General features: G+C 32.6%; 1 protein-coding gene across 6 annotated transcripts; it reads left to right on the top strand.

The window, feature by feature from the left end:
• Positions 1 to 1024: 1024 nt before the first annotated feature.
• LOC143085273 (uncharacterized) lies at positions 1025 to 26715 on the top strand. Of its 6 annotated transcripts, none has more exons than XM_076261530.1 (16): positions 1025 to 1154; positions 11839 to 12054; positions 12544 to 12641; positions 14565 to 14708; positions 15198 to 16977; positions 17599 to 17692; positions 17898 to 18059; positions 18354 to 18515; positions 19674 to 19706; positions 20728 to 20859; positions 21545 to 21679; positions 22039 to 22206; positions 22387 to 22722; positions 24230 to 24323; positions 24654 to 24810; positions 25161 to 26715. In XM_076261530.1, exons 1-16 carry the CDS (start codon positions 1152 to 1154, stop codon positions 25287 to 25289), a joined length of 3843 nt encoding a protein of 1280 aa, XP_076117645.1. In that variant the 5' UTR covers positions 1025 to 1151; the 3' UTR covers positions 25290 to 26715. The 6 variants fall into 6 exon arrangements, with proteins under 6 accessions (XP_076117645.1, XP_076117646.1, XP_076117647.1 ...); XM_076261526.1 differs by lacking the exon at positions 1025 to 1154 and adding an exon at positions 1184 to 1501; XM_076261528.1 differs by lacking the exons at positions 1025 to 1154; positions 19674 to 19706 and adding exons at positions 1184 to 1501; positions 19364 to 19390.
• The last annotated feature ends 853 nt before the right edge of the window (positions 26716 to 27568 follow it).

Here is a 27568-nt window from a genome sequence, read left to right as displayed (position 1 = left end):
GGGTCCAACTATATCCTCCCATTCAAATGCATTGATCGGCCAAAAAAAGGGGGGTTCCAACACCCGGACCCCCCCCCCCCCCCCTTGGATCCGCCACTGGTGTTATCAACATTTGTTTGAATAGTAAAATTTATTACAGAATTAGAATTTCATTGATTTTCTGTTATTACAACTTGTACAAACTTAATGTTCAAAGTAGGTGCAAAGTACAGTATGTATCACTTCATCTTTACTGTTGCTATACTGCAACTATATAGAGATATCCTTCATTTACACAGACTTCTAATTTAGCTTAAATTGTCTAAATGCACATCAAAAGTAGCAGATAACTTGCTACGTTTCTCAAGCATAATATTATGTACTTTGATTTAACAGATACATGCAATAGAAGCTATAAAAACCCATTTATTTCAATATTGGTACCAATATCTCACGTCAGAAGAGTGTTACTTGTCGAAAAAATAGGTTAACCCCTAACATCGACTCTAAACAAATTAGTGTCCGTTTCTGAATAAGAATAACAGTATTTAACGCCATTATTACATATATCAAGTATCATTAATTTTACTGAACATAAATTTACTGCATATTAGTTTTCACATTATTTTTTAACCGTTTTGAGACTTTAAATTTTCAAATTAGGGGCACTGTGTCACAGGGTTAGATAACAAGTTATTATATAAATGCTCTCTATGTTTAAAGATTGAAATCTTGTTAACAAAAAATGCGCAATTACAGCCAGTTCTGTTCGCTGCAACAAATAATAATTGTTTTTAGTTTTCGTGTCAATCTCTAAACTGCAAAAAATATTCTGAATTCATGCCAAGTGTTATTCAATTCAATAGATTCACAATTATTGCAAATCAAAATTAATAATAAAATATATTGAATTATGAATTGTTTAAAAAGCAATAAAGGTTATCCGACTCATTTCAATTTGATACACCACTGCCATTTAAATACAAATTATTTATTGTTCTACCCATTAAAATCAAACTAAATCAATATTTGCTGGATATAGGTATCTCATTTTCATATCGATCTTTTAAAAGAGAAAACATTTATAAAACTGGATAAGCAAAATAAATATTTATCCGAAACCGGATTTGACTACTACGTTCAAACCGTCAGGCAGTCTGGATAGTCGTAACATGGTAAGATTATAGGCACTTTCGTAATCGACGAGCTACCTTTTATAGCTTACCATTTTCTATTATTTTAGTTAATTACCCTATACGGACCTCTGTGTATTGACAAAATATATTCCCCGAGTGATTTGAACTGTGACAGAATTACAATAAGACGGTATAATTCTTTTGAAGTACGTAAACTAAATCTCGGGTTGGAATTACTTTACAACGAAGTGCATATTATGATAATTTAACAAAACTGCGTTAATTGATAAAATTTTAAATATCGACTTTAAATGTCGAAATTTACGGATTCATCTTTAATTGTTGAAGATTATTCTGATAAGAGAAAGTCTGATGAAGCGAGATGGGTAAGCATTTTTAACCTACAATTATTTAATAAGAGAATTCAAATTAATGCAACGATATAAGTTTGTTTACATGTTGACAAATTAAATACCTTATTATCTTTAAGATATTTGTTTATTTGACGATTTCACACCTGATAATTTTAGAAATTAAATATATTTAAAATTGAATCCTTTATGATAAAGATGTTGAACTTCCACTAATGATTGACCGTCATCATTTTTCATATAAATAATTGAATGATTGTTTTCACAAGAAACTGAATTAGGATATTGTATTATCGTATTTGTCAATAGGAAACAGTTTGAAGTATTATAGAAGGTACAAAGGAATTTCTGGCCTACTCTGTTTCACTGAAAATGTGCATGTCATGAATAGAATTCCGATAGGCAAAAAAATCGATGTGTTCATTGTTTTAAACGGTATAAAGGAAATTGTAAACAATAACGTTACAAATTATAAACTTTTTTTATAATAACATATATTGCATGGTTACGACCAGTTATTACCATCAAACATGTAAGGTAAAAAAATTGCTGAGTCGAAGCAAATAAATTTGTACATGTATAAAGGTCATAATTAAGCAATAATAATTTTGTTTGTTATATGCCAATTTGCAATTTGCAACTTTGCCAATATCTAGTTAAATTATTATACTTTAAGACAGTTAAAATTATGAGTTAATTTATCATGCACATTTGGCACAAATTCAAACCATATACTTGATTGTGCATTCAATTGCTTGAATGTAAACATTGTATAGGGAGATTTCACCTTTTCAAATACCCAAGATAACATTTTTGTTGACTAAATACGAGCATATCCTTCTTTTATATTATATTGCAATCAGGATAAGTAGAATGCATTTAAAACATAAAGTTTTACATCAAAAGGTTTACGACCAGATTTATGGATTTGGTTATAAGCTATTCTGACTATTGAGGAATGCCAAATAAATACGGTAGGAGTGGAAATGTTTTGGCATAAAATAATATGCATTATAATGTGACCTATACTTGATACTATCATTGTGTGCTCTGGTGGATACATGATGTAGTTATCCCTTAAAGTTTGACAATCATATCCCATCCGCCAAGTTCTTGTTTTCATATTATTTTTTTTAACATGTTGACATTTTCGTAATATTAAGGACTAAGATTGAATATCAATACCCCTATTCTTTTGATAAAAAATGCAGCTATTTTGAACTTTAAGCAAGTTAGTGTTTACGAGATTTGACAGTGTTGCTAAATGTTAGATACTGTATTATGACCTTAAATAAAAAAACATGCTTTAAGCAAAAGGTTTGTAAATTTCGTACTTCCAAAGCGTCTTGATTTACGTAATCAGAAAATTTGAAAGCCAGGACCATGCGTAAATTCGTTGAAATTTGGTTAAATCTGTTGTGGGATTGCTGTGTCGTTGGTGGAGGGTAACTTTTTACTCTAACGAAAATGTTTTCAAGCCTCTTCCAGTGGAATCGATGGAAGAGTTCATCATGACAACTTCACCATGCACAATAATACTGTACGTTTTACATTTTCTGTACTCCAAGGTCTAGACCATTACTTTACAATATCTGTATTGGACATATATAAATCAAAGGAGACTTTAGCTACCGCCCATGAGACAACAATACAAAGAAGAACAAAAAACATCTGCAGGTCAGCACACAATCTATATCACTACAATAGACAACAGCATAGAGGAAATGGGGATTGTGTCAAAGAGACAAATACCCGACCATAGAGGAAATGGGGATTGTGTCAAAGAGACAAATACCCGACTAAAGAGCAGAATACAGTCAAATGCAACCATTGGGTCTTCTGATCCACTATCAAGAATGTATAGTCGACATCACCAATGTCTACAGAAGTGTTCAGATAGTTTTTACTAAATTTAAGACAGACTTTCAAAGAGCTGCCATCAGTTAACACCAATTTCTTTCATGACAAAACAACTTAGATATATATCAAAAGATTTAAAATCGGATAAAACACATTCGTTTATCTATGTACATTTTGAAATTTGAATAAAAACAAAAGTGTCAATAAATTTGACACCTTTAAAAATCTGCTAAGCGAAGGAAAAAGTGAAACAACGAACATGTTAAAAGAAACCATGTAACAATATCTATGTAGGACCGAATACACAAGATATTTAAGACGCTACATTCCATTTGTCTTCCGAACAATGAAACGTTTACAAATTATCTATTTATTTAAGGTCTATCTTGATCTGGTACGGATTGTTGATTTAGGTGAATTGGATTAGCTCGTATCGATCTTTGACAAATAGGTAGAATAACGGTAAACAATATACATATCTTGTAATTTAACTCTGATTTATAACGGATCAATAGTTCGAACGATCAGCTACTAGAAATGTCGGGTACGTGAGGTCTTTATCTTTCCCTAGATGAACCGTTAGGTGCCGTGACGCTCCGAAATGTCAGATTGTTTGTTTGTATTGTTAAAGAGATACAGATAAACATGAATTACTGGTACCGTCCTGTTGTTTGTTGTCGATGAAGCATCTATGATAAATGGACCAGGTTACAAGATGGACGAATTATGTCGTTACGTAGTTCAATTAAAACATAATCATTGACATCATCAATCAATACTATAACATATTGTCTTGTAATCATGTTACAATTTTACAAACAATTATAATTAAATAATACTAGACAAATACAAACGCCTCGTCATTTGGTATTTGATGAACGATTGTCTTATTGGCGATCGATCGTGTCACAGTATCTTGTCCTTATAAAAAAAGTACTACGTACGATTATCATCTTTTGTGATGGAATGCGGTAGTGGTTGACAGAACAGGCGGCGTCATATTACACGACTTTATTTAAAGAACATTTACAATGAAGCAACACTGTAGCTTGAATTATTTTTATTTCAACTTTTCCAAGTGACATGTACCTCCTTTATAGGGGGTCGGGATATTGGAAGACGGCAGCATGATGTAAAACACAAATCTTCTTGGCCTTCAAATATTCGCTCTTGATCAAACTGATGAAGGCATTTCCAAATAGCGCGTTGGACGCATGGAAATAACGTTTTGTTTTGTTTTTATTTTATACAGTACTGGGTCGATGCATCTGATAGTAGATAATCTGTTCACGAGGGTACTATCATTATTTAACTTGGTAGTCAGACATGAGTACTTCGGTACTGGAAAGATTTATAACAAACCTTACTGGCTGTTTACTAATTTTTAAAATATAGAGAAATGTGAACCAGAAACCGAGAATATCAATAAAAAGCATGCGACCAAAAAAAAAAATTCCCATTCCCGAGATCTTTTAATGAAATTTATATAACCGAGATTTTTGTAAGTAAGGTTTGAAAGTTTACCTTACTTGTAAAATATAAACTTTAGCCCGTCTGATGCAAGTCTTAAAAGAACGTAAAATAAGCACGAGTTTCGCACCCAATGCAAGCGCAGCTACGTCTAGAACTGGATCAATAAGGTAGTATCAAGACCTGGAACGATAATTTTGTCAACAATTAAACAACTACGTTTGTAATCAGTCAAGTTAATTTAATAGAATCAAGCCACAGTTGTCAAGTTACATTTTAATTTTTCAAATCCTAAAATCGCATTCTATCATCTATTGCATTGTATGGAAGATAGCACCACTATTTTTCATAGGACAATTTGAACCTTCTGCGTTAACGGGAAGACTATATCCATTTATACACGTATGAGACCCGAAATGAAGTGTTGTCTTTATTTTACCTTATCAGTTTTATCACTGTTGGTGTGTGTTTGGCCTATAAGCCTATTCAACGCTTCTGGTCACGGTACTGAATGAGTTCTGGAAAGGGATTTTGAACATAGTCTTATTCGATCACTAAATATGTTAAATGGGTGTGATTAAAAATTTCACCTTTTTTATGGTGTGACTACCAACTTCAAGATTAAAAGATAAGCAAGCTTATTAATATTTGTAATCTTAAAAATACATGCTTATTTAAGTATGATACTAGAACGAATTCTATCGTACAAACAATTCAGAAGACGTCGTATGCACTTAAGCTATCTAATAAAAATACCACAATTTTCAAAAATAAACTGGAATATCATGACATAAGAAAAATATTGCAAGATCAAAAACATTTTAAAACACTTATTATAATTTAATTAAGAATAATATCTACCAGTTATTGGTTTAGATTTTTAACACGGCAGATTTGAGGGTATTTATAACACACTGGCTTTTGTATTTTAAATTGTACAAGATCACGCTATATTTAGCAGGTAAAAAGAAAGTTAACAAGTAAGAAACATTAACGGATAAAAATTATTTACAAATATGTGGATTTTTAAGTTAATGAAGGAAACATAAGGTTTGATAAAATACAGTGGCATGGAATACATATTGTTTTGCTATTGTACTAATAAAACTGAGCTGTGGTATGATTGCCAATGAGACAACTATTCACTACAGACAAATCGAAGAAGAAGTTTATCAGCTATAAAGATCACCGTACGGCATTCAACGATGAGCGGCGCCCATACCGCATAGCAATCTATAAAACTATAAAACATGCGAAAACAAATACAATATACAGCAACAAACGGCAAACACCAAATTACAGGCTCCTGATTTGGGACAGGTACAAACAGGTACATACAGGTACATGCATAATGTGGTTAGTTTAAACATGTTAGCGGGCGAGACCAACCATCCCTGGGACAGTGGTGAAACAGGACAACACCAAAACAAACTGTCCAAAACAATACAGACGACAAATACTGAATTACAGGCTTTGTATTTGTTAGACTTGCCTGCATGTAAGAATATAAATTGCGCCAATTAGTTTTGGTGCCCAATTTGTTTTCTCATCTTTCTTTTGTCGGTTCATTGTATAAAAACTGTTTCGAAATGCATGTATTTAAAGTTATACAAAAAGTCGTGATGCTAGTACGTTCAAACCTTATGAATATGTATTTAGATTCGACATGGTAATAAACAATGAAAAGTAAATCAACCTCGGCTTTTAGCATCGATATATATATGATAGTATAGAGGTATTAAATCCTTGTACCAATATCACAGATAGAATTTAATTGTACAATAGCATTAATCTTAAAAATTTCGAATGTAAACTTACTTAATGCTTGTATGATATCGAATTACATGGACATGAATTGTGTCAAGACATATGGTATACGTTATGTAGCCAAATTAAAGAAATATAAAACTATTTACAAAGACATCCTAATCTCCGAACATATCTTTTAAATGTTTGTTAAATACTTGAATGGTAGGCTGTCAAATTTGGATAATTATGGTCGTAATATATACCAGGAATAAAATATCTGGCAACAAGAAACTACGAGTTGTATCCAAAAATGTCCCATAGTACGTATATAAACAAATTATGTAGAGGACCGAATAGTATTACGCATTTAGGCTTTTATGAAGGTTAAATACTTCCATTAAATTGATCAAAAACTATCTTAAGGTGTTTTAAAGGTGCATAAATGTTATCTACTTATTTTTTTTTTAAATATAAAAAAAATGGGTTCTCGCAGTTTCATGAATCTAAATTTTAATTTCAATTGATTAATAAACCATGTGATTTTAGACTGTATGTCTATTTGTACACCTCCAACGGATTTAGTGCAACGGCGTCATAAGCAGTTTGAAGAAAGCATGACATTGTGTAATACAACTTTGGTCCATTGATTGCTTGATTGTTGGTTTCTAAAATATATCATGCTGGTTCAAAATAAGTACAAATGAAGAAATATGCAATAGGTGGTTACTGTAACAGATGTCGTTCAGATGGACGATCGGGGACGTTTCGACTGACACTGAAAAATGAGGGTATATTGGAAAGGGACTGAAAATATGTCTTGCAAGCCAACAGACCACCAACGGACCACACAAAGATTTTTTATGATGTTTCTTAATATCTCGCACAACCAAACGGACGCCAAACTTGGCAAGGGTTTTGCTGCCGGTAGGAAGAAGACTTGTAGTGACCATATTTTTATTTCCATGTCACTCATTGGTTCATAAAATTTACACATCGATGTAAAAATTAAGCGAAGTCTTGCACATGAAAACATGATAAAATAAAGTGTTAACTTTAATACAGCAATTGTTGTATCAACTAATACAGTGTGTTAATGTTATGGATGCAGAGAGTTGATATTTAACAAAGAGGCGGGTTGTATAATCCTGCAACATGTTGAGTTGTCTGTCGAAGTCAGAAATCTCTTGTACACATAGTAGTTGTCTTTGTAATATCTTAATGCTATCTTTTTGTTATGTAATTTTAGAGAATTTGATTTAGCAGACACTGATGCACATATCTCTGGTATAGTCTGATAAATGTTCTCACTACAATTCTGGACATCAGTCTATAGTTAAAACCATATGTTAACCTGAAGATGCCTTTTTATGTGTTGTGTTGTTTGGTTGCTGTCTCCTTGACATATCACTCAAATCTCCGTACAATTATATGATTTTTGTATTTACTTGCGCTCGTGAAAACCATTCCGATAACTAGAATCATCAGAGCAACTTCATATAAAAGTCATTTAAGCATCTCAATTGTCAGCATTTATTCCAAAAACAAAAATTCAGTATACAATTGTGAATGTCTTATTTTTTTCCAATTAAAGGAGTAGGTCCAGTAAGACCCCTTTTTGGCCCCACAAATATAGCAGTTTTACAAAATTGTTAAAATTTAAACTATTAGTTATTTATTGGAAAGTAGAATGCTTCTGCTACATAAATATGGGCTGTTTTTTGACAATACATTGCATATATATCGGGTACTAGCATCTCATGCTGAATTACTGAAATCTTCACAATTCTAGCATTTTAGTTAAATTTTTGACGGTTTCCGTCTTAAAAGAAAGTGGCTGCATGTGTGTTCATTCTCGATATTGAAATTTAAGTTGTATTTGATGATAATGCATACCATATACAAAGGTTGAGGATGAACACGGATGCGGCCACTTTCATTTTTGACAAAAACAGTCTGAAAAATGACATTTTTTGGCATATTTGATAGATTTTTCATATTTAAGCTTAAATCGGAGCGTTTTTAATGACTAAATCAGTAAAAGTCTTTCACATAAACTTATTGAATCAAATGAAATAGACACTTAAGTGTTTAAAAAGTGTCAAACATCTTTCGTCAGATGAACTTGAAATTAGAGGCCATAATCGGCCCTTACCGGACCTACTCCTGTGTTGGATGCAGGTTAAATCAATTGTTATAAAATAACTATACATTTTCCCCTTTAAGCAAATTGGCACTTTATAGTGTATGCCAACCCAATCAAGTGGTCTATATCTGACTTAAAGGCATACTTTAAAGTATTATCAAAATCCTCTTTGTGAAACCAAGATATGATACGGATAAATAGTAAGTCCCTGCAATAAAATAGTTTGAATACTCTATGGATTCTAAGGTCAACGTGCGATTTCATAGTTCAATCATAAGATTAGCCGCTTAAGTCATGGTATTATTGATAATTGCCGACACTTTTACTTTGAGTTTCAGATACACCGGTGTTAGATATGAACTAATGATATAGAAAGTTTATGATATTATGCATTATTTAGCTGTATCGTTTTCTTCAGAAAGCATGCCACTTTTAGTAAAATATTAAAAGGGCATATTTAAATTAAAGAATATTAGAACTAATTAAAAATTAAAAAGTTGATGATGCTATTCATTCAAAGAAATGATACAATTTTTCCATCGTGTAAGTTGCATTCGGTGTTTTAGCGGCGTTATTGTTAAATTTTACCAAATTTTGATTGGTCCCGTTCCAAAACTTTGAAAATTGATGCTTTGGATTTCAAAACTTCAATTCAAAAACACTTGTCCTAGTATAAAATCTCTATTGAACGTTCATAATAAAAGAAATTATTTTCAATTTTACTTAACATCGGAACGCAAAATTTAAATCATTGAAAAAGGTATTAAATTTTCTTCTATTCAGAACGATAAAATTGAATATTGTGTATTATGACAATCGAAGGTAATTAAAAGTTTAATTGCCGTATTTAAATGAATATTTTTTATAAATAATTCAAATAAATAACGACCACAACTTTGACAGACCTGGTTAAAATGTATTAAAATGCTCAACAACACATTATGAAGGCATTGAAAACACACATATATATATATATATACCCCTAATTAGCATATTTTAAACTAAATGGGATTTCTTTAAAGAGATTCAAACACGTTTGTAGATTAATCTTTTTTCGGTTAAATCTGGGGCCAATAGATAAAAAAATGTAAAAGTTCCAGGTTAAATACATTAATTCTACGTAACTCAAGTTGAGTGTAATTATACAGTAAAATTTTAATCATATGCTGAAAAGCGTTTGATTTAAATAAAAATGATCATAGTTTAATGTTGATAATATTTATACACACACATACATACACATCAATGTATGGTAAAGTCTTGTTTCACGATCCACTGGTGGCCTTGTTTTCTGCTCTTTGGTCGGGTTGTTGTCTCTTTGACACATTCCCCATTTCCATTCTCAATTTTATTGTGTACCATGAAGTTGCCTTGTTACTACTTTCTATTTACTTAACCAATAAAGTGAACTGTGTACCCCTGAATCTGTAAAGAATATGATTCTTATTTGTTATCAGTCTTTAGTTTTCTATGTTGTGTTCTGTTACTATTCTTAGTCTTTGGTCTTTTTCTTTTATTTTGCCATGGTGTTGTCAATGAGTTTGAATGTCAGTTTGGTATATTTCACCTCTCTTTTATACACAAAGCTTTTGTATAAATAAAAACAAATATCTAGTTCCAGACATGCACGATGTTATTTGATACATTTAAGCAAGTTCTGACTTTCGAACCAAAAACATAGCTTAATCTTTCTATGGTCCCATTATTTTCTGTGCATTTTTGTGTCCTTCAAAAACCAATTTCTTACAATTTCTTCAAGCAAACATATGTACATCCCTTTAAACCAAATAATAAATACTGAGGATAAATATGTCCATTACCCTACCTCGTCCATTACATATATTGACGACAAATATTTGCTCAAACGTTAAGTCAACGATGAATTAAAATCTTGTTGAAATATTATTATACTAATTGTTACTTTGTTCTTTTAAATATAGGAATAACTAAATTGTATAAATACAACTAATGTTTACGCCAAATAAGATAAGTTTATGACATTTTTATGTTTAATGACAGTCACACTAACTGTTGATATATCAACAACAAAAGACGTCTCCAGTTTTGTTTTATCTCTCTGACTATGGCTTTCCTACTGTTTTTTTTTCTCTCTCTCTCATAAAGTGATAGTAATTTGAACATGGATTTATTCTCGTTGGGCGTGAACAACCATCATGTTATTGAAATTTAAAGGCTATTATGCAATTACGTAAAAACAATTAGTGTACAAATATGACCATATAAATGATATGTCAGGTCAACTCAGAAGTGCCACGTTAAAAACACAAAATGAATAAAAAAAAAAAACAGAGTTGTAATTGGTTTTGATTCAGCTTTCAGTAACTGTTGGTACTCATTGATTGTCAAGATATGTCTTTTTTCTTCTATTTTTTTGTGTATGTTAGTTTTAACCTTAAAGTTTTGCTCCGCTTTCAGAGTTTATGAAAGTGTCGAGCCACATCATAGTTTCACCTGCCACATTATGTTCATGTTCTTAGTTGGAATCCTGTAATTCAGCGGTTGTCATGGGTTGTTGTCTGTCCTATTTGTATGTGGTTTATTGTTTTATCATACTTGTAAAAATGGACGTTAGTTGTCTCGTTTAAATTGTTATATATTTTGTCATGTCTGAGCTAAATATACGATATTGAATGTTGAAGGCTACATACAGTTGCCTATAGTTTGATCCACGTCACTTAGTCTCTTGTGGATAGTTGACACATTAACGATCATATCACATCACCAGATTAAAACCAAGAGCCGATCAAAAAACACATTTTGTATCAAGTATTTAGAAGAGAGTAAACATACAATGGCCAATATTAAAGACGTATTTGAAGTTTTCTATACATATGGCATAAATTCAGACCATATGAGTAAAGAAAGTAAGCTAGAATAAGAACTGGAGTAAAACGTAATGTACTTGGTAATAAAAAGAACCAATTAACGACTGGTTTGCTTTGAATGTTGTTTGCGTGAGTCAAGAGTTGAGGATTTATTTTTATAAATTCTGGAGAATTATGATTTTGACACAATGTAATTCTGAGTTTAACACTCATCTTTCACTTAAACGACAGTTTACAGAAGACATTAACGTGTATAAATCATTATATGATTATCTTTATTTCAGAGAGAAGACCTTACTGAACATTTTAGAAAGTTAGGCTTCCACAGAGAAGTTCCTACACCTGAGTTATTGAGGGAAGCCCAGGATGTATACCGGAGGTTGGATTGGGAGCGGCCAGTTGATGACGATGGAAACGTGCTCCCCTCACCTCCCATGACATCTAAAGAGGATGTCCTGGACGAGGAAGCATTTGCAGTTTTAGATGAACACGCAATTAAGGTTTGTTGTAAATATTTGTTAGTTTAGTACTATTAACCAGGCTAAATTCAAATTAAAGTGAAACATTCACAAAAAGATTAAAAATGTTTAAAGCCATGAGGGGCAATTGTTTTATTCTATTGCATGTCACGCAATATTAATGCGTCATACCACGTGTATATGGTAATGGCTGGATTTTAAAAGATTCCATAAAACAGTATACATGTATTATAATTGCAAAGACATGTTAAATATATTTAAGTCTTAATGAAATTGTGTCGAGTTTACTGAACATTTTATTTTAGCGTTGATAAAATCCTCAGGTGCATTGTTCCAGAGAATCATAGGATAGAAACCTTAATTATTGTAGTGTTGAATCACAAAGTCTTTTCGAACTTAGTTTTATCAAATGGCTTTACTGCATTAATTAAAAAGGCGTATTAGTATACAACTAATGTTATGCTTTGCACAATATATTTATGAAACTTATGTCTCACTTTTCACTTACAGACACCCTTCACATACATCAATCAGCACATCCGATACTTAGTAAGTTACCTACTCCAACCAACAGACACAGATGTCGACAAAGCCAGAGTTCTGACAAGGTAAGTTACCCTAACCAACCAACAGACACAGATGTCGATAAAGCCAGAGTTCTGACAAGGTAAGTTACCTTCTCCAACCAATAGACACAGATGTCGACAAAGCCAGAGTTCTGACAAGGTAAGTTACCCTAACCAACCAACAGACACAGATGTCGACAAAGCCAGAGTTCTGACAAGGTAAGTTACCCTAACCAACCAATAGACACAGATGTCGACAAAGCCAGAGTTCTGACAAGGTAAGTTACCCTAACCAACCAACAGACACAGATGTCGATAAAGCCAGAGTTCTGACAAGGTAAGTTACCTTCTCCAACCAACAGACACAGATGTCGACAAAGCCAGAGTTCTGACAAGGTAAGTTACCCTAACCAACCAACAGACACAGATGTCGATAAAGCCAGAGTTCTGACAAGGTAAGTTACCCTAACCAACCAACAGACACAGATGTCGATAAAGCCAGAGTTCTGACAAGGTAAGTTACCTTCTCCAACCAACAGACACAGATGTCGACAAAGCCAGAGTTCTGACAAGGTAAGTTACCCTAACCAACCAACAGACACAGATGTCGATAAAGCCAGAGTTCTGACAAGGTAAGTTACCCTAACCAACCAACAGACACAGATGTCGATAAAGCCAGAGTTCTGACAAGGTAAGTTACCTACTCCAACCAACAGACACAGATGTCGACAAAGCCAGAGTTCTGACAAGGTAAGTTACCTTCTCCAACCAACAGACACAGATGTCGACAAAGCCAGAGTTCTGACAAGGTAAGTTACCTTCTCCAACCAACAGACACAGATGTCGATAAAGCCAGAGTTCTGACAAGGTAAGTTACCTTCTCCAACCAATAGACACAGATGTCGACAAAGCCAGAGTTCTGACAAGGTAAGTTACCCTAACCAACCAACAGACACAGATGTCGACAAAGCCAGAGTTCTGACAAGGTAAGTTACCTTCTCCAACCAACAGACACAGATGTCGACAAAGCCAGAGTTCTAACAAGGTAAGTTACCCTAACCAACCAACAGACACAGATGTCGACAAAGCCAGAGTTCTGACAAGGTACACATATTTCCTGTATTATTTTAATAGACTAACTTGAAAAGATACCATTGCCTTAGCATATATTTAAATATATTTCCAGAATGTGCATCTGCTGCACTTCGTTGTAAAAAAAAAAGAGGAGTATAATGAACGTTTATGTTTAGGGTAATGTAATAAACTAAGTGTCCAGTGTTTTTGTTACGCTTACATTTGTACGTTTTCTGGGGGGAAATGCTGACGTCGTAAATGATTTCAGTTATTTGAAGACGTTACGTTTGTGGACTCAGATTTATGCACTCCGTCATTATAGTTTTATAATAGTTTAAGAAGAAAATTGATATTTATTAGAAATAATAAAAGTAAAATAATATACAATTTTTATCATTGATGATAAAAATCAGACATGTTTATATTGAATACAGTGTAATTGTTATAAGCCCAATAACAGTATGTAGAGTTGAAATTAAACCATCTTGTAAAATCATAAAATTTGATACAACGAGAAGAAAACAAATCAAATCAAATTGATCTCCATGCGCAAATTATTTGCTGGAATAAAAGTTTGAGGCCTTTAGTTTTGAATGCTAAATATAAAATGTTTGGAGAGCATTGATATTAAATGATTTTTAACAGGATAACAAAACACAATATACAATAATTTTGACCTTAAGGAATTGCAACAATTGTGAACTAACCATCGACTTTACCAGAAACACACCAAACGAAACCTTTGTATGTAGTAAGTAATGATGAATTTTCTTTTAAAATGAAACGCTTGGAAGATACACTGTCTTCAACACCCTTCAAAGAAAATCTTAAGTGAACTTTTCGATTTGATTCGGTTTACGTGTATTTCAATGCGTTGATTTTTCTTGACAGATGGCTTGCCCGATGTTTGGAGGATGACTATGTACGACATTTACCAAGAACAGAATGGACAACAGACGATTCTACTGCAAGTTATTTGTGGAAGCTTCGACGTCGGACAATGGATTACGACGAACTATTCCATGTACTCTGCGAGTATGTTGTTTGACTTCTTTAATATAGTTTGAGTTACTTGTACAAAAAAAGCTTGCAATGAAATACTAGTAACGTTTTGTAGTACTCCGTCTTGACTCTTTATTGTCCGAAATTATTGTGTCGCTTATCTTCGTGGAAATATTATGAAATGAAAATACGTTTAATTATAATTACATTCTTCAACATAAATTTTTTGGGGCTCTTTATAGCTTGATGTTCGATGTGAGCTAAGGCTACGTGTTGAAGGCCGTACTCTGACCTATAGTTGTTTACTTCTACAAATTGTGACTTGGATGGAGAGTCGTCTCATTGGCACTCACAACAAATCTTTTGATATCTATCTAATTTAAATAATGCTTTTGTAAACGCAAACTCTTTTGTATCTTTAATTGGGGATAGAAAGGAGCAAGTTATTTCCAACAAACAGAAACCTTATCAACCAGAACCATTTTATTTTACCTTTTAATACATAGTCAATATTTTTTCCAGACATGCAGATATAAAATTTGAGTTAGTTAGAGGTTGTGTACGTAACACGATCAATTACGAGGTTGGCGCTGATTTTAAGAATCAAAGAAAAACCTGGACTGCGGCATTACTAGATGGGGAATGGCGTCTTATTGATGTACGTTGGATATGTGAAGCAGCTTATGGTGTTACAAAGAACAATTGGAGGCTTATTGAGGACGAAAAAGGAAAAGTTAGCACAAAGCGTGCAATGCAAGAAAACAGAGGAACATATAAAACGCACTGCCGATTTCGTGAATTTTACTTTTTAGCTGACCCAGAAATATTTGTGTTTGACCATTTCCCCGACGACGACAAATGGCAGTTGTTAGCTCGAACTGTAACTTACGACGAGGCAAAAGAATTACCAGCAATAAGATCTGACTTCTTTCAGGAAAAATTGACCTTGAAATCACATCCAAAGTCAAACGTGTCAAGTAATGACGGACAAGTCACATTCGAAATCGGATTTGACACTAGCAAGCGTATGACGTTTGCTTACAAACTGTACAGGTCAAAAGGTTGTAGAGAGCAAGTGGTTTCGACAAGAAGCGCTTTAGATAGATTTGTCTTCTTGGAAAGAGATCTCGACGAAGGAGTTATGAGAGCTGTAATTCGATTTCCGTTTGTAGGGCAATTTCTGTTTGAACTTCATGGTAGTGAAAAATCAGACACACATCATGCGTTGCTAGTGACGTACTTCCTCACTTGTCATGATATAAAGGAAGATTGTAAACCACTTCCTCCAAATATTCGCGAAGAATGGGGTCCAGGGGAGGATACGAAAGATATGGGAATGGTACCGTTAACTCATCGTAAGGGTCAAATCGAAGCTGATGATGGCGATGCAGAAATTAAATTTTCATTGGATAGGGAACTTGAATTTAAACATGATTTAGTGAAGGGCGAAGTTGATATACCTGTCACTGAAGGTCATATTCTTCATACAATTGAGAATGGAGAAATGTCTATAAACGTGAGACTTCCGGAAGCAGGCGAGTATGCACTTAATGTAATGGCAAAGGAAAAGAACAAGAAAACAAGATTTGCTCCAGCCTGTAGTTATCTTGTTAGCTGTCAGGACGAACCCCTCGAATCTGATCCCTTTCCTGATACAGAAGGAAAACAGTTAGGTCCAACTGCAACATTTGCTCAATTGGGATTCTCTGAAGATGACCCTTGGCCGTCCTTTGTAACTAATCTTGTTACGGGAGAATATAAAATGGCTATCAAACGAAAAAGAAACATACTAGTAGCCGCATCGCTGGAACTGGAAGAGGGTGACACAACAACAGATTACCATAACTATGTCTCAGTTGATACAAAGGGAGAATTGGTTTTGATTTGTGCCACTTTCCCCAAGATGGGAACATACACATTAACTGTGTTTGCACGAAATACAGATGCAGTTGACGATTCAGATTTATTCTTGCCACTATACGTCAAAATCATTGAAGTCGTGTTGCCAACATTGACCGGAACTCCTGTACCAACAACTGCACTGCTGCCAGCCTGGTGTCATGGATACAGCATAAAAGAGCCTGAACATTGCTGCCTACCTTCCAATGAAAAAGTTATGATGTCGATTGCCATTCCTGAAGCAAGTGTTGTCTTAGTAAAAGGTCACCCAGAATGCAAGATGAAGAAAAATGAAAATGGGTATTGGGAGGGATTACTTAAAACCGGGCCGCCGGGAAGTGTGATAGATATCATGGCAAAAGAGACAAACAGAGATCAAGCAGAAAAGATAGTATCATACGAAGTAAGTGTTCAATTCTTCAGATTAGTGCCTTGTTTTGCCTATTTTAACTTTTGCGATTCGGGCGTCACTGATGAGTTTTTTGTAGACTAAACGCGCGTCTGTCGTACACAATTCTAAGCCCGGTATCTAATTGTATATACTAGTACTGTAACAATATACAATATGACAATTAGTGCAAATAAGCCAAATTCAACATAGGTGAAAGTGAAATCAAAACTGACATTTTGTGTATATATATTTTTTTAAAATTAAAACTAACTTTATCTTACTTTTAATCCCCTCGAGGTAACCATCCACTCATCAGCAGGAGATACTATTCTCAGTGACTTTGGTATCATAAATGTATATTCGCCATTAATAGAATAGTCTTGATCGTTCACATTTCTATAGGACAAAGTTAACCATGAGACAGTTATGGTTTAAAATATATATGTATATTGAAATTAGAAGATCTGGTATGATTTCACATGATAAAACTCTCCACAAGTGACCAAATGACACACAAATTAACAACTATAGATCACTATTTGACCTTCAAACACTATACAAAGCGCATGGTACCGCATAGTTCGCTGATCTTTTAAGTTTCTCTTTCAAGATTTATTTTGTATATTCCTTAAGGTTGTGTCAAAGGAGGACCTGTTGCAAATGGAAATGAAACAAGAAGTCACCTTTAGAGATGCATTGAACAGACTAGAATCTAAGGAAGCTGAAAGTAAGTACACACCCTTACACACGTGCACAGACACACAATTAGTGATACAACGTAGAAACCCGATAGTTTAGGAGACATTAATTTGAGAGAGAGAGAGAGAGAGAGAGAGAGAGAGAGAGAGAGAGAGAGAGAGAGAGAGTTTCCAGATAATCTACCGACGCAATTTTAATGCATTGCATTTATTGGTTATTTTCTTCATTTTCAGAACAAAGTCGTATAATAACACGTTTGAATCAGGCTGTTGATGACAGGAACCGGCCAAAATTGGAAAAGTGCCTTGCACGTGCTAAAGAATTAAACCCCAAGGGTGCTACTGTTGATATAACTCGTGCAGAGGTTCTTTTGCGTGAACTTTTAGATGAAGAAGGTATAGTAAATGAATGATGTTGTCAAAATATGCAAAACTTCTTCTAAAAAATAAGTCAAATTGTCTATGCAAAAATTAATAGTGGGTATTGAATAATAATGCATGTAAATAGTTATATAAAAGTGACAATTATTGAACGATTTGAAAAAAAAATCTTTTTAAATAAATTTTGTTTTCATTATAAATTTAAAATAATATACTTTTAAAGTATGACTTCAATTGGCTTTTGTATACTACTAGAAAATGATAAGATGATATTCCCAAATAAACGAATTTGTTTATCTTCATTTTCAGGAAGACTCATTGCTAGAAAAGAGCTGAGAAAAGCTACCAGAATATCTGATATACCGTCTTTAGAGTCAGCTGTAAGAAAATTTAAACATTTGCAAATGGTTGAGGAAGATGGAGATTTCTCAGCAGCTGTAGAAGTATTACGTAATTTGTTAGATAAAAAAGGTAACTATCTAAAATTAAAATTTAAAACTTGTAAACATTTTGAGAATCTGAAGCGATTTGCTTGATGTACCTTCACTAAACTATATAATGTATTATATAGTGATTTTTATACTGATCGTGTACAAAGATCGAAAGTACAACCATCAAATTATACGTGAAGTAGACATTCAAACTACAGTTTTAAAAGTTCGATGATAAATTGATAAATTGTATTCACGTCAACCCACCTCAATGTTTACAAAACATGAATCAATAATAGTGCATGATGCAAAATATAATATAACCTTTGCTTCTTTTGCGTGCAAAAAACATATACAAGCTACGTGAACAAATCACTGGGTTGGAACTAATGTGAGTAGAAACTACTACTTCACAAAAACAAAAGATACACGATAAATAATACATGTTGAATTACAAATGTTTTAAGAATATGACAAAAGGGTATTTTGAGTTTATCTACAAACTCTTGACTCTGGACAGTAATAAAAATAAAAATTAAAGTAAAATAACAGAAATACCAAACGGAGAAAATTCAAAGCGCAAAGTCCCTTATCAAATGACTTAATCAAGAGCACAAACACATCAAACAAATGGAAAACAACTGTCATATTCCTGACTTGGTACAAACATTTCCTTATATAAAATATGGTGGATTAAACTTAGTTTTATAGCTAGCTAGAGCTTTCACTTATATGACAGTCGTTTAGAATTACACGATGTTGTCAACAATGTGTGAGAATGAATGATTTGCTTTTGTTTTCAATAATTCAAGAAATGTCATTGCAGTATAACTATACAGAATATGTATTTGAATAAACAAACTTATTAACTTTTCGATAAACCAACAGGAATGTTGCGATATTCTCCACCATCACGTACGTTGTAAATCATGGTGGAAGCGTGGTTATGCATAAATTCATAATGATTATTAAGCACAATTGGTTTATTGTTCACTTGTTATGGTTTATAAACATTCACTTTCATTGTATGAGGGTAGAAACGGTTCATTTTTTTGTAATGGTAAGCAGTTCGGTAATTTTCACATAAATACATGGTTCACATTGTACACAGGATTGAGTTTATAAAAAAAACACATGTTTATATACCATTTACAAAGTCTCTCTCTCGTATGTCATTTTGGAGGTAAATGAATTTCAGATGATTATGTTCTTCCCTCGATAATTATTGACGGTAAGTTTTGATATAGGTACTCTGAAATAACCCTCACGTACTTCACTCTGTATTTAAAATAGTGTTTGATGAAACAAATCTAACATTTCACCTTCAGTTGTTTTCTGAAATTTTAAGATATTTTCTATACTTTTTAGATCAGAATTTGTTGAGTCTTCATCTACCAAGTAGATCTAATACTTTTTCTGTTATTTCTTGTTAGCATATTAGTGAAATTCAAAGCTATACAAATTCTTGATATACTATACATTATAATTGATCGATATAAATAAATAATTGTATACCACTTTTTTTTTTATACGGACAATTTTTTCATAAATAAAAAGAGACAAAAACCTTTTTCATAATACAGTACACCAATCTGTAATGGGTATGAACTTTAGGAAAATATAATGACAAAATGGATACTAAAGATCTCGTGGCAAATAACCTTACAATACATGTAATTGCTTTGATCTGTCACCTATAGAGAGCAAGCTTGCAACCTTAACCTTTTATTGTTTTAGCTTGATAGTCTAAAATTAGACGTGTGACTTAATGCTTTTGAAAACTACCATTATTTTTGTATTCTTTTTTTCTCTCCTCTATTAAATACCTTGCTTTATATTTCATGTACTATAAACTCATCATAGATACCAGGACCAAAATTCTATATTTACGCCAGACGCGCGATTCGTCTACAAAAGACTCATCAGTTACGCTCGAATCAAAAAAGTTTAAAAGGCCAAATAAAGTACGAAGTTGAAGAGCATTGAGGACCAAAAATTCCTAAAAGTTTCGCCAAATACGGCTAAGGTTAATCTATTCCTGAGGTAGAAAAGCCTTAGATTTTCAAAAATTCAAAGTTTTGTTAACAGTTAATTTATGATTATGAACATATCAATGATAACTCAAGTCAACACAGAAATGCTGACTACTGGGCTGGTGATATGTATACATCTTTGTAATTTTACATTTTTCAATGTTGTTGTCAGAAAACCTTCAATTGTTCCATGAAATTTGAATTTTTATGTTTTATAAGATGATGTTAAGAAAGATGTAACCTTGCACACTGCCACTGGTGAAAACCTTTTCCATGGTAGAAATACAGGTGGGGTACACATATATGTTTTACCTGATGGACATGTGCAACAGCAAGAGCTCACTGGAGCAGGTAAGAAAAAGAAAATACATATACAATGAAGTAGCTCAACTGAAAGGAAAAAAGGAAAACTGCTTATGAATATTCAATCCTCCTTTTGTTTTTATATATAATCTAAGGGTTATTTTGTAAGCTGTGTGTGTTTGGTATGTTTTTTCACCTTTTATATACGACTTTCATCTCTTCATGGAAGTGCACTTTCACTTGTTATCTCTTCTTTTCACTGTGGTGATTGGTCTTTTACCGGTTGTTAGATTCTTTACATAGAACATTTTAATCCTTGTATCTATGATAGCTTTATTTATTAGTCAGTTTTAACAAAGTTACACTGAAGGTTAAATTGTTGAAAAATTAATATTGTAAACAAACTTTGACAACTGATAGAAAGAAGAAACAAGAATAACCATGCAGACAACATTTTACCAACATCAATAGTTTATTAAATCCGTTTTTTTTTATTTTGTTCGCTTTGTCGTTCTGTATTTATAGTTTATGCTACGAACACAGCTCTTTCTAGTAAAATTTTAATATAAGGCTATGCATTTCTGTAACAGTATTTGTATCTTTACATTTATATCGCATTATCTTGCTTCCAGTATTCAACAACAGATTTATTTGTATAGTAATTATATGTTCTAATAACTGAAGCACAATTTGAACTCTGCATTAAATATAACATGTATCGTTTAAAACATAGAATCAAGTTTCCTACACCACAGTATGAGATCATTCCACAAAGACACGACCCAGCTCACATTCTCTGAAATACCAGAATCAAAGGGAGACGATAGCTTTACCGGACCATCGCATCATTTCAGTGGACCTACGCTTGGTAATTTAAAAATATTTCTAAATAACATGTAGGCGCAGATCAGATGTAACGGTGTAATGATCAGATTGATCACTGCAAGTAATCATTTTCACCAAATTTAATATGCGCATTCCGTCTTGCGACTAAAGGATATTTTTTATTAGAAAGTTGTAAGTACATTTTTTTTTAGATTAAAACCAGGGAACAGTATATTATTCGATCAGTATTAGCAATTCAACTTTGTTTAATAAATTGTGTAGTACCATATATGACTTTTAATTTTGATGACAGTATAATACATGAATCAATATTTCTGACATCAATGCTCTGCACAATGGAATATCACGAACAAAACACTTATTGTTCTTTTAATATATCAGGAACGTCAACACCGCAAAAGCCACACAAAAGCAGCGCTAGGGTCCCAGAATTGTTGAGAGAAGCCCGGTTAAAAAGTAAGATGGCACAACAGTCAGATGATGAACCTGATCAAGACGAGGTTGAAGCAGCACTCGATGAAATAGAAAAAGAGGAACACATTTCAAAAGGTAAGTCGCGTCCATTTGTAGATGAATTCTCTTCATTTTGCTAGTATTCTACGACATTTCTCATTTGGAAAATCACCAATTAACTGGGTTTTTTTTTAAATCATTTTTTGTTTTGAAAATGCTGTATTTCGTGCTTTAAATTGCAACTAGTACATTTCTGAAATTTACCAAATTTTACAGACTGGGGAGGCCGTCGCACCTGGAAAAACAGAACTATGAATGTTTTCAAGAAGTATTGGCACAGTATGAAAGAAAAGTCACAAGTCTCAGAGGAAACACTCAATGATGACATTGAGAAAGAAATTCAGAGGCTACGACATATCAATACGATGTGTCGAAAAATGTCACAAGCAGCAAGGAAGATTGGTCGAAATTATGGAACTCTAATAAGCAGCGAGAAATCATTCCATGAATTACTTGGGGATATTCCGGACCTGAATGAAAGTTTGGGAGAGGAACTAGCTAACACATCTATTACTCAACAAGACCTAATAGGCGTAGAAGGAGTAATGAAAGGTAAGTACATTGAACACTTTAATACAAAAACAAGTAATTTAATTTTGGATATAACGCATCTTCTGATTATGAAGTCAACTTTGAATTTTTTTAAAACTCAACGCCTATTGTTTTTATGTCTTATTGTATTGTTAGGGAGAACATTAAATATTCTTGTATGAAATGTTGAAAATGAGTGATTATTTCTGGTAAAAACTGAGAATAACACGAAATTAATATATATCCTAACCCGATGCATGAAATAATTGTGCAAAAAAGTGAGAGATAAATTACCTTGACTTGCTTAAGGTAATTATACATATACCCTTTAGAAAACAAACCTAAGCCACCCAGATTATGAAATGATCTGTTAAATGTATAATTTGAACCTAACTAATGTGTTCATCAATGCAAACTTATGAATCTAACGAAAGTAATCAATTTTTAATGTTTACACATACAACAACTATGAAGATATGGCTTGTCAGTATTTGAAGCTATCTAATCTTATCTAATATACTTTTAGAAATCAAGAGTTCAATCGTGCACATGTATTGCATTTAATGAATTCAACCAATAGAAAATCTGCATTGTCAATAGTACTTTAGAATTGAAATTTTTTTGATTTACAGAATCGGAAGGTATTTTTAAACATTTGTCACATTTCCTCACTTACACATTTATTGTGACTTTTTCAGCACAGATACCAGTATAATATAATTTAGGAATATAATCGGAAATAAAACGTAGTTACGGAATGATGTTGAACCATGAGTTAAACATGTCTAACAAGAAGTATAGGAACATCGCACTTTTTGTTTCAATATTTCTTATGATGTTTTCAGAATCGACATTTCTTGTCACAATATACTTTAAAAATTACTAGGCAATGAGTGAAATGTAATTTGGAAAATTTCACCACTCACAGCAGTTTATTTACCACTAAATAAACAGTCTTCATACAAATTACACCTTTTCGTGCATTCAGTTTCAACACTCATAACAGTTTCAGTTCACAACACAGTTTAAAATCAGAAAATAGTTTCTAACAAGACGGTGCAGTATCCAACTATCAATCTCCTATAATTTCAATGAGCAAATCACCTGCTAAAAATAGAAACTTATTTCAGCCTAAGGAACTTTTTTCACCCTAAGAGGGAATAATAATTGTAGATTAAAGAAAGGGATCTTTTTAACGTTCGAGCAAACATTGCTGTGGCATTATAGTTATAATTATAATGTATCATCATTTCAAATACAATCATAAAGTACAATGTTTTGAACTGGTCTTATATCTATACGAGCTTGAAGAAAAGTCCATTCTAATATGTTACATTTCACCGATTAGAAAAATACAGATAAACTTTCAAATAAATTACCAGATTTACATACTTTTGTTTATACTTGGTGGGATGATCTTAATACAAAATAAAAACATACTTAAGTCTTCATGTTTGTCTTTGTTTTCAGGATATGTAATCATTTTACACTTAAGACTGAACAAACGTGTCTTTATATCTCATTTCAGCGTCATTTGATGACTTTGCGAAATCTATTGACAAGCTTTGTACCCATATGGTATCAAAGGCAGAAGTTGCAGCACGTGATCTCGAAAAAGCCAGGTAAATCTCACAGTAAAACCTTGTAGATTAGTACATTCAAAATTAAGGGGAATCATGTTTGCCTGAATCAACTTCGTTTATACTCTCGTGTGTAATTGGCAATACTCTAATATCTTATACAATTAAAAATACTGAATTTTCAATACAATTAAAAAAAAAACTGAATTTTCCATACAATTTAAAAAAACAATTGAATTTTCAATACAATTTAAAAGAACTGAATTTTCATTTTGGTTCTTGAATTTTACTATTCAAATACAAGTGTGTATTGGATTCCAAGCAATGAGCAATCAATCAAAAATATGTATTAATTTCATTATTTAATTTAAGAATTGACATGGAAACAGAGGAAATATTGTATGGAAACCGAAGTAGTCCTAGTTTTGGAAGTTATGGACAACAATCAAAGCAGAGTGCTATAAGGACTTCATTCTTTGCTCTTCGCAACAACATCCTAGAGGACCTCCAGGAAACGAATTCTGAAACGGTAATATAGTTATCTCGTTATGCAAAGGTTTTTCTCTTGGGATATACCCAGACCAATAGTCCACACTTTTGTATTGACATGAAATATCATTGATATGTTATTTTCTGTTGAGTTACTGTTTATAAATGTTAAACTACTCGATATAATATGGTTGTTTTACACCCAGTATATTTTGATTTATTCGTGTGCCGCACAAAATTCGAAAATTTCATTAATAGCAAAAGTCATTTATATCCAAGATTTTTTTTAGGAGGCAACTGTTAAGTCCTGTTTAAAGTGGTAATAATTTTCTGCTCATTTTAGATATACAATTTTGGACTTAAATCTGATGTAGTTAATTTATATTTTAGGAGGAAGAAATAAGAAGAAATCTTTCCGGTCTTCACAAAAAAATGGCGGAAGTGCAAACAAGTAAAGGAAATACTTCGAGGACTGAACATGATGTATCAATGGATTTTCTGTCTTCATGGAAAATGTAAATGATATTCGGTTATGATTCGACTGTTGGCATATACAAAATATGACCAAGTATTAAGAAATCTGTTATTGTTAGGTATTTTTTTATTGAGTTGGTATGATTTATTTAATTTTCGAGTAGAACTGTTGGAAATGGTTTGGTGAAGAGATAGTCTCGCATTAAGTACGTGAATAATCGAGAAACAGGACAATGCCTAGACAGTAAAAAAGCTAGCATTGCTTGGTTAAAACAATATAGGTTACAACAATTCACTAGGTACCTTGTGATTATATGAGGAGAGTACTTCTATAATAAGTATAAGATAATGTGAATAAATAATTGACAAAGGACATTTTTTACGTAGAACATTGGCAGAGCATCCTTAGTAAAACGCAGTAAAATAAGGAATAAGTATTTGAAATACCCAGCTATCCGTTGAAGGTACTATACTAATTTAGTTTAAATGCATATTATTTTTATCAATTTCTTCTGCAGTGAACTTAATAGTAATGCTTTAAAACATTTCAGAAGTTGACCTTACTTTTGTTCCATTTTGGGATTAACTAGTTTTTTAACGTTTGAACGAAGTTTTGATAATTCAAAAATTATCGTTTCGAGCATCACAGAAGAGACACGAATTGTGAAAATGCGCATGTGGTACAGTAAAATTTATATCGATAATTTTATTTCAATTTACACAAGAGATTTATTTTACATATACAAATGTAGAATAATTTGCTAAAACAAATCTGTATACATTTGAATTGCAATCAAACCTTTCAAAGTTGTCGAAACCCTTTCAAATCTCTTTTACTCAACAAGCCAGATCTAGTATGTTCATCAGATTGGCGTTTTTCATTTTTATTTTCTAACATACGAAAGAAATTTTGAATATAAGCATGATGTTAATCATTAAAGGCTGCATTTAATTATGTTTCTAGTTCTACCATTTATTCATGGTCGCTATTTCCATCAAAATGAATTTTGTTAGCATTTCCACCAGCATAATTAGTGCTATATTGTGTACATCATTTGCTTATCCAGCAGATATGTATGAGTGATAGAAATTTACATTTTTGTGTGTTTTAATCAGACTATATTATGGTTGGTTTTATTCTATCAGAATATCAGGGTTTAGGTATTAGTTGTTATCAACACTATCCCAGTGACTAGTTAATTATCTGTGATATTTTGTTATTATTATTGTTGAAAATATGTTACGTAACTTTAAAATTCCTGGTATATTCATGTATTTGTTATAGGTTTTTGTTTGTTCGTTTGAAGATATATCACTTTATGCAACAGCAATCATAGACACTACCCAAGTTATTCAATACAATGCTTGGGGTTTGATTAGCATTAGCAATATATATGGGTTTCAGGTATGATGAAATAACACATTTCACTTTGTTTGATTTATTATCTAATAAATAAAAAAATAAATAGTTTGTTATTACTCTTTTTTTCTTTAATGTCACTCAACCTTTGCATAGTACAACGTTTCCTGCTTAGAAAACTTGCAAGTTGTAATTTGACATGAATATGAAACGGTCTGCTAAGTTCCGACCAAAACTTCGGATTCGACAATGTACGTTTGGACATAGATGCCCAATTGTACAATTGATATGTGAGAATTGTATATTGAAAACTTTACAGCTCAGCCTTCATGCTAAATTGTATAAAATGTTCATTTTGAAACCTAAAAATTATTGTTTGTCCTCAATAAACGTGTTTTGAATTTGTCAATTTGAAAAGATGTAGTAGCAATGCAATTTATCACTTAATTTGTACTTGTCATGAGGAATATGATTAGGCCACTAGTGGAGCACAAACTGTTTACTCTTCAGTATCATCAGAACTCCTTTACAATTTTTACGGTGGTGTTAGTATAAAATGGAAATAAAGGATTGAAGTATGTAACTTGGACAAGCAACTTCAGTTCGAACAAGTTAAACCTGCAAAGAACAAGGGTCTTTGAGGTTTGTACTTGACCTCAGACAAACACATACTATACACGAGGCTGTCCAATCAACAGCAAATAGGATTTTCTGCAATAAAATGATATTTGCAAATCTAGACTCAATCAGGATCAATTGAAAAACAAATTGAATGTGGGTAGGTCTTAGAAATAGAAAGGCCAAAATGAATCTAAGTATCACTTTTCGCTACTTAAAGGTGTTCAACTCAACAACGATAACAGCTAAAATCATGAAATTCAAACTTAATCTTCATTTAGTCATAGGAAACAACATATCTAAATATGAAAAGATATCGTCAAAGTGCTTTCAAGTTATTGCGGGG

This window comes from Mytilus galloprovincialis, chromosome 8, assembly GCF_965363235.1.
Source record: "Mytilus galloprovincialis chromosome 8, xbMytGall1.hap1.1, whole genome shotgun sequence".
Classification (NCBI taxonomy): domain Eukaryota; kingdom Metazoa; phylum Mollusca; class Bivalvia; order Mytilida; family Mytilidae; genus Mytilus; species Mytilus galloprovincialis.
This window is presented reverse-complemented; position numbering and strand designations above follow the sequence as displayed.

Coding starts and splice junctions, on each gene's coding strand:
- LOC143085273 (XM_076261526.1), top strand. CDS start 1,427: ATGTCGAAATTTACGGATTCATCTTTAATTGTTGAAGATTATTCTGAT. Junction 12,055..12,543: donor TAGATGAACACGCAATTAAG/GTTTGTTGTAAA, acceptor TTTCACTTACAG/ACACCCTTCACATACATCAA. Junction 14,709..15,197: donor CTATTCCATGTACTCTGCGA/GTATGTTGTTTG, acceptor TATTTTTTCCAG/ACATGCAGATATAAAATTTG.